General features: G+C 40.4%; 1 protein-coding gene across 3 annotated transcripts in view; it reads left to right on the top strand.

The window, feature by feature from the left end:
• The first annotated feature begins 6 nt into the window (after positions 1–6).
• LOC102044382 (protein SOGA3) overlaps positions 7–8,664 on the top strand; it is a 50,392-nt gene continuing 41,734 nt past the window's right edge. For all 3 annotated transcript variants that reach the window (XM_031066696.1, XM_005418470.2, XM_031066695.1), the window contains exons 1-3: positions 7–95; positions 419–643; positions 3,885–4,043. In XM_031066696.1, the coding sequence (XP_030922556.1) occupies positions 48–95; positions 419–643; positions 3,885–4,043 (432 nt within the window). In that variant the 5' untranslated portion in view covers positions 7–47. The remainder of the gene's footprint in view (positions 96–418; positions 644–3,884; positions 4,044–8,664) is intronic.

Below are 8,664 nucleotides of genomic sequence, written 5' to 3'. Positions count from 1 at the left end.
GGAGCTGCGGCCCCGAAGTCGCCCTGAGCCCCCACCTGCAGGAGGAGATGCAGGAAGAGATGGAGAAACTGCGGGAGGAGAACGAGAGCCTCAAGGTGAGGGGCCGGGACGGTGACGGGGATGGGTGGGGGAGAACGAGGGCCGGGCGGGGAGCGGGCTGCCTCCCGACGGGAGGACCTTCCCGGCCTCCCTCTCTTGCAGCAAGAGCGCTGGAAGCATCGTTAAGATGGCTCTGTTGTGGGGTGTGCGGGCAGTGCCACTTCCCTGCTTCGTTGCGGTGCCTATAATGAGCTGGATGGTATTTACCTGCCCTCCCTGCGGGGCGGAGCTCCATTTTGGCTGCCTTCCCCTATACCTGCTGACATTTGTGCTTTTGACCCACCTGTTGCGTCCCTGTCCCCTTCTTGCCCCGTGCCAGAACGAAATAGATGAGCTGAGGACAGAGATGGATGAGATGAGGGACAGTTTCTTTGAAGAGGATGCTTGTCAGCTTCAAGAAATGCGCCATGAACTGGAGCGAGCCAACAAGAACTGCCGGATCCTTCAGTACCGGCTGCGCAAGGCCGAGCGCAAGAGGCTCCGCTACGCCCAGACTGGCGAGATCGACAACGAGCTCATACGCAGCATGGAGCAGGACCTCAAGGTACAGACACGGGCAGGTGTCGAGGGGAAGGGAGCGTCTCAGATGGAGACACAACCATGCTCTTGGTCCTCATGACTCAGGCGTTTCCATCTGTTCCAATGTGCACCCAGTGCAGTTCGTGGAATAGCAATGGCCAAGCTCTTCTTGGTAATAGGACCCCTTGCTGTATGTAGCCCTTAGTATCATTTTTTATAAAGGTAATGTGCAAGGAGTTGCTCAAAAGCAAATTAGAAGCTAAAGGTTTTGGGCTCTTTATGATGAGTGCAAAGCATACCCTTCCACTGCAGAATTAAACCAACCTCACCAAACAGCCCTATTGACTTTGAGGGGATTTTGTTACTCTTTAGTGAGAGATTTTAGGGGGTAAGCAGATTGAATACTTGCAGTCACAACACTGAATCCTTACTCTGTTTCCATCAGTAAAAAAACTGCTGTCATATCCAATGAATCCAGGGTTTTTCACATCCACCTGAAAGTGTAGACAAAACCCATAAAATTTCAGTGTGTCATCAACTGCATTTCATCCATAAGATCTGAATGAACCACAGCCTCTTGCTAAGGAAAAGTTTCAGTCCTTGTTTAAAGATTGTCATTGGTAAAATAACCATCATCTCCATTCTAGATTGGTCCAATTACAGAGAAAAAAGCCTTTCTTGACACAGTTGGAAGTTTAATTTCTGCTTCCATTGACTAGATATTGAAGGACTCTGGCTGAATCAGGACACCTAAACATTTTTCAGTTGACTGGTCTCCCAGTCAAGGAGACTGGGAGACCAGTCAAGGTTATTTTTTAACTTTTTTCTGATGAATATGACGGATGGATATGATGGATAAATATGTTATTCTCAGACCTGGTTTGGATCATCTTTTCTGAAAGTTTTCAAGCTTGTCATCACTATTATTAAAATTTCTATTTGATATTCCTTTTCTGTGCGTATTCAAAACCCACGTTTTCTGCTGTGGCTGTGACAGTTCTATAAATACAGCTGCCCATGTGGTTCTTGGCAAAATAGTCTTCCTGATCAGAAGCAAAATCACCCCCTTCTCATGGGGATTTCTGTTTGAAACAAGGGATGTTTTGCATGCTCAGGATGATGCTTAGGTGGTCAGTTGAGACACACACATTTGCAGGCAGAATTTGAAGGTGGGCCTTCATATCTCAAGTGAATTGTGATTACAGCTGGCTTCTTGGTTGGCTCAGTGTTACTTTTATTAGCAAGTCATACACATGCAGGCTGGGGAGGGAATTGTTGAGGGCACTTCTGCTGAGGGGCTTTTCTGCCAATATAGGAGATAGAAGCTAAGGCCTTGGATTTAGCTGGACAAAGAGCTTGCTTTAATTAGCATTTCTCCCATGTGTTTCCCAGTGTGACTGACTCATTGGAAAGGAGCAGTGTTCTTGCAGAGTGTTCTCACTGTTCATGAATGTGTTCTGCTTTGGAGTAGGGATGAATGTCTAATGCCAAATTTCTGCCTAACAGAGTTCTGGGTGCTGGCTAACCATAATTATAACTCATGCGGTTTTAGGTAGTGTTTTCAAGTCCTCTTCTGAAGAAAGACTATCCAAATTTACATTGTTCATTTTGCAATATAGTAGAGAACTTGATCCTTCAGAGATACAGTCTTGCAGATAGCTGTATTAAAATGTATCTTGCATACGCCTGGATTAAAATGTATCTTGCATAAGTGAGTCCCATTTCCTATGTGATCTAGAACTCTCTGTATTTTTTCCTGCATTAATAGCTATTCCACCAATTTTTGTGTCAAAAAATTAGCTACCAGTAATTACATTACAAATTGGTTTTATTTACTGTTCCAGACTGTATCTATAGACTAGAGGTTCCACTAGGGTGCTGTTTTAAATATCCCCCATGATTTTCCATTTACTTTGGCTGGACAACCAGATGAGCACTTTAATACGAAGTGTAAGAAAAGGCATCGAGCTAAAGCCCTGTGGCGTGTTTCTCAGCTCATTCTGCAGTCTCTTTGGGCTATGGTTATAATTGAAATTCCCCTCGACTCACTCTTTCTGTTGGGCATTATGTGTCTTGAGTGCGTGTGCAGTGGGGGAGGTTATTGAATGATCTTGTGCTACACTGCAGTGTTGTATCTGTAATTCACACACACTGGGTTTCTTGTCAAGGGAGGCTGAGTCACTAGCTGCTGCTGATTTCTGATACATTGGATCTTTCTAGATGCTTTCTAACGGTTAGTATTTTTTCTCTAGAGTTTTAGTGTGTCAAAGATCTTCTGACACACTAACATAAAGGTGGTTTGAGTGAAAGCCATGAAGGACAGCTCACTGAACTCCCCTAGCTAATGCTAAGTTGGATTGATTATGCTTTCCCAGTGTTCTAAAAAAAGCAGGAAATTAGGCTTTTCAAACTATGTGTCTGTGTGTCTAAATCACCATCAACACAGTGATTAGTGTATATTTAAATATTTTTAATGTGTGATTATAATTTCTGGTGATTTCACAAAATATAGTGCAAGTGGCTTGCAGGGCAAGATTCTCATTACTTTTCCTGAGGAGGAGGAATTAGATCTTGTCATATGCCTTTTTACTCTATTCCTATGAAAATGCATAAAAAATCCCCCAAAACAGCAACAAACCTTAGTGTTCATTTCCATTGAAAATATCGGATGTCATTTGTGTGAACACAACGTCAGGAAAAATGTTGTTTGTATTTTGATCTTAAAATGAACCAATGGTAGTAAATATTTTCATTAATTGTCCACCAGGAAGAGAGAAACTAGCAGAGTCAAAATAAACATGTGTCCATTTGCAGTCACAGGTAGATACAGGTAGGGAAGGCCTGGAGAAGATGGGCTCTGATTTTAGGTGCTGTTGCATGTCAAGTATTTGAAGAGTGTGTGTTTTTGGGCATTGAAAAGTATGCGCTAGCTGTGATTGAGAGAAAATAGATGATGCACGGTCTCCAGGAATAATGAAGGTCCTGTTTAACTGTTGATGTGACAGAACCTAAGAAGGACTTGGGGTTTAATGTCTGATATGGTTTCCAGTGAAGTCCATAGGGATAATGTATAATTTTTTGGAAGGAATTGGCTTGAATATGGAATTGTTTAGAATTCTGTCTGTGGATGTCCTTGTCTACCTGTTTCCTTACATACCTCTTCCATCAAAACACCCAGAATTAACTTTTAAATGGATGCTTAGGCACTAAGCACTGCAGCAGTAAAATTTTTTTTAACCCTTCTTTTGATATGCCATTTCATTTAGGTTGCAAAAGATGTGTCGGTGAGACTTCATCATGAGTTAGAAAATGTGGAAGAAAAACGCACTATAACAGAAGATGAAAATGAAAAGTTAAGACAGCAGCTTATAGAAGTTGAAATTGCCAAACAAGCACTACAGAATGAGCTGGAAAAAATGAAAGAGGTTAGTATTGCTATTTACTTCTACACCAATTATTTGAAGATCTTAAATTCTTACTGATGAACTGTTTTTCTTCTACAACTTCATTTGGGGGCAAACAATATGGCAGTCAAAAGTTGAAATTTGCAAGGAGTGCTAAAGTACAACTTGATGGTTGCGAAGCTGAGAAGAAACTAAAATATTTGGTGTTTTCTGGGCAAAACAGGAACCAAGTAGTGCTTTTATTTTCTCTCTCTACTAGGTGGGAAATGTGAAGTTTGTGGTAACAAGAGCTCAGAGGCTTTGATACATTGTACCTACATAAATATTCATATAGGAAGTGTGCTCAAGTGTGCCAGAGGCATCTAACTTTACAGATGATGTTTGCCACAGGTTTTTACGAAGACCAGTAGTTCTTCCCTTGCTAACTACTACTAGGGACTGGCAGGCACACTGAGACTGGGGATCTAGCCACCTCCCCATCTTGTTCAGTCATGCTTTTTGGAGTACTGGGAAGCGAGAGACCCTACCTGGCTTTTCAATCTAAGCATAATTTTTCATTGTATCTAATTAATCTTCAAAATTACTCCAGCTGCCATTATATAGATGCAAGATACTGTGCCATTAAGTAAGCAGAAAATTGCATTACAGCATTATTAGCCAGGCTGACAGAGATAACAAAGCAGCAGTAAAAGGAGAAACTGTTGGCTAAGAATGACTTATCAGAAGAGATTTTAAAAGCAGCTATCCTGTTTCCTCTTCAAGATTTAAAATTCAATGAATGTCCCTAATTTTCACATTTAGGAATATTCCCTAGTAGCAACACCAGTGTCTTCTTTGATCTTGTATGAAGCAGAAGAGGCATATTTAGTTGTCAAAAAGGGCAGGAAATTTTGAGTTGTATGATGTTAGGACATTTTTAGGAACTGCAAACGAGTCTTTTAAGTGATGTAGTATTAAAAATATTAAAATTTTTTCTTTACAGGAGCTGAATTTCAAGCATGTTAGTAGAAGTTAAACAGGTGGTTTGTTCCACCTTCTGCTGCTTTCCCAGATAACTGCTGATTTTAAAAGGGCATGAAAAAAATCTGAGCTTTAGTCAGGTTTCCCCTCATCTCCCTGAAACTTTCCCCTTCTGTTTTCTCTCTGGTTACTGCCATTAAATAGAGCTTGATTTCCTGGACTAGGTTCTTGATAAGAGCATGATTTTTCTGTAATTATCCTTGTAACTTGTCTTTAAGATTGGCTTTACTCCAAAGTTTTTGTTATTCTTGTCCATTCACACTCTACTTTCTTTTAGGTTTTTATCTCTGGTTCCTCCTTCTCTCTAATAGGTTATACTGCTGTAAAATCCTTTTGCCTCGCTTTTTTGAAGCATCTTCAGATTACAGTGATGTTTGGTGGCAATTTAATAGTTTGTGTTCTTTGATATTAAGCCAGTTAATGGACTTCTTCATCCCTGTCATCACTAGTCACTTTCTCCTTATCGTGGTTCTTCCCTCTGGCCTGCCATGAGGAGCTACGATTCTGTTGCTCCCACACTGCTCTCCACTCCCTTCTTTGGCTTAAGTGTTTAGCCCTTTCTGGTTTTGCTGTTGGTATCAATGAAAGGGTGCTGGAGGCTCCAGAAGAGATGGTGTCATGTTTAGGGTCTCTTGGTACACAATAATGGTTTTCATGAAGCTGAAGCAGATGGATGTTTCCCAGTGGCAAAGAATGGGGGCAGTGAGCCAGAATGAAAACATGAAGTAAGGCTTGACATCATACTAGGGGTGGAGTGAACAAAGAGTCAGAAATACATCCTTATACTGAAGAAAGGAGAACTGCCTTATGTGTCATCATAATTGTCAGGTTTTATGTGTTTAAATAGGCCGCTGAGTTGCTTTCAGCAGGTGAATGCTGATTTTAAGGCCAGGACTTTCAGCACAGCATGGGGGAAGTTGGAGGATAGGTGAGGAGGTGCAAGTCAGGAAAAACAAGTTTGAGGCAAAGCCAAATTATTGTGCACTTTGCAAATATACCATGACTTGGGCGACCCATGGAAACATGCTTGTAAAGAATAGTAAATCTTACAGAATTGAAATTTAGAATCTGTGAAGAAGCTATTCAACTGTTAATACAAAAAACCATGAAAGCAACCGAAAGCAGTCTGCATTAGAATTTTTCTGTGACAAATATTTTTTCTTCTTCTCTGGCAATTGAAGGTTTCATGCATTTTAAATGTCATTGTCAGGTAGTCATAATGTTAATTTTCTGTTTGTTTCTGAGTTATTTTCCTCTAATTTCATAGATTTACAATCCTTTCTCGTTTCAATACAGTCATTATACCAATGGAACCTCCTGCTTAAGGAAGTTCTACTCAGCTTAAATTGAAATACAGGGAAAACCTTTTGTCTGGATTGTGATCTTTGCTTTATTGTGCATAGATTTAATGGGAAAGTATCTCTCTAAAGACAAAGAAACATTTTCTTTCACAGCATAGTAAAAATGCTTGGAGATGTAATGATTGATTTCTGTGCTTTTGTCATCAGATGTACTGCAGAAACCCAAACCTTTCCATTCTTAAAATCTATTTATGTACAACTGCCATGTGAAATTTCTTGTTCTTTAATAATGAACAGTATGAGATATCAAAGAATTAAAATATGACTTAATAGAAAATGTAAGAAAGAAAGCATAATATTTTGGTAGGTAGTCTCTAGGGCAGGACCAAAGCCAAAGTTCTGTCTTTGTGGATTCTCTGTTGTTTCAAAAAGCATGGAGACTTGACTGAAAACATGTAGAAAAGATAAAAGCTAGCAGATATGTTGGTTTAGAGTCAAATCTGGAGTTCTCCAGTGAACATTTGGGTGAATATAGACATGTGAATGTATTTGTCCATTTATATAAAGATGTAATTGCGGTTTGCCTTCTTGATTCAGAGCTTTTGGGAAAAACAAATTATGGTAAATTCCACAACAAGTTTGAAATTGTTGTTGATGGCAGCAGAAGCTTGCAAGCATCCAGGATTTGGAAGGTGTTCCAACAATGCATTCATTTTTTATCAGTTACTTTTGCTTTCAGTCCCCCAAACTGCAGCTATTTGATGGAATGTTATTCCTGCATATATCCACACAGACACACAAGATTTTTAATCTGTGTTGGTTTTATTTGTAGCAACTGCTGCTGATTTCTTCTTTAATGTTGGTTGCTATCAACTGTAATCCTTTTTGGGAAGCCAAAAACAAAGTAGAGGAATTGTTTCCTAGCAGGAAAGAGAAACTAACAGTAGCTAGACATAATTTTTCAGATATTAAAAAAATTAACATGTTAATAATAATAATGATCATGTTGTTCATTGATTAATTAATTAACTTTCATTAATTTGTTGTTGACAAGTAAAGCCTAGCTAATGCTTATAGATCTGTTATCATGAACTAAAAATTAATTTGTTTGCTGTAGCTATGTGCAAACACTCAGCTGAGGTTTAGTGGTTTGTTGTGAGACAAATGAAGTAGGGGGAAAATATGGTTGTTGTACTGGACCCTGGGCTTTATAAATCCTTGCTGCAACACAGACATGCAATGGCAAGAAGCACAGTGTTTTTCAGGGACATGTGTTGTTCCAGAGCACCAGGAATATTTCTCTGTCTGCTCTGGGATGTCCTAACCCCCAGGGGAGCACTGACTTTGACCCTCTCTCATGGAGAAAGTTTCCTAGACTTCAAGATAGACTAGAATCCACAAAAGTGTGAAATAGATTACAGAGAGTAGTGTAGGTGTATCACTTGGTGTAGGTGAATCACTTGGTGAGAAATTTAGGTTTTGGGATTTTTAGTATGTTGTGGATGGAAGCAAGATGGAGGGCACAGGGTGTCATCCTGGGTTTCTTCTTCATGCTTCTTCTTCCGTCTTCTTCATGGGTTTGGGTTGCATTTTGTAATTGGGCAGAAAAGTCCGCATTGCAGCTCTTTGGGATCAGTTATTGGGTTAAAAGGGAAAATAATCTAGGTGTCAATTCTTAATTGGATAGTTTAGTCTTAAAAGACCTTGTAACAAGTGATTGTTAGCCATTTTGTGTTTTCTAATGAAAAGGTGCCGAACTCACAGTAGTGAGACTGTTTTACTGATAAGAAATAATAAACTCTTGAGTCCAAACATGAGCTACTGTCTCAAGTGCCTTCAATCCAGACCCAGAGAAACTGACAAGTGGTACCACCACACTGTGTCTCCCTGGATGGGTATGGATTGCTCTGCTACTGCTCCAAGCTGGGCAGATGCAAGGCAGCTCAGTTCTTACAGCTGCTTTAGGGTGATGTTGTCAAGCCACCATTTTCTTCTTCTGAGCACAGACTTTTAGTTCAGATCCAGAACGTGTGATAACCATGGCACATGAACCAGAGATGTCTTTTGTCCCTTCAGTTCAGACTGCAGGCAGAGGAGTCTGTCCCTCCCTACATTGGTCTATATTTTGCTGTAGTGGTGCCTGTCTTGTCAATCTGGCTCATACACTGCATGGAAATGGAAGAAGGCAACACAGTCTGGGGAACTGGGCACTGGAGCTGAGAGGAAAAATCTGAATTCTGCTCCTTGTTTTGACACTATCCTGCTGTGGGACCACAGGAATGTAATTACACTTTTCTGCTTACTCTTGCAACCTTTGCCTG

This window comes from Geospiza fortis, unplaced genomic scaffold, assembly GCF_000277835.1.
Source record: "Geospiza fortis unplaced genomic scaffold, GeoFor_1.0 scaffold98, whole genome shotgun sequence".
Classification (NCBI taxonomy): domain Eukaryota; kingdom Metazoa; phylum Chordata; class Aves; order Passeriformes; family Thraupidae; genus Geospiza; species Geospiza fortis.
The sequence above is the reverse complement of the archived record's forward strand: the minus strand, read 5'-3'. Positions and strand labels throughout refer to the sequence as shown.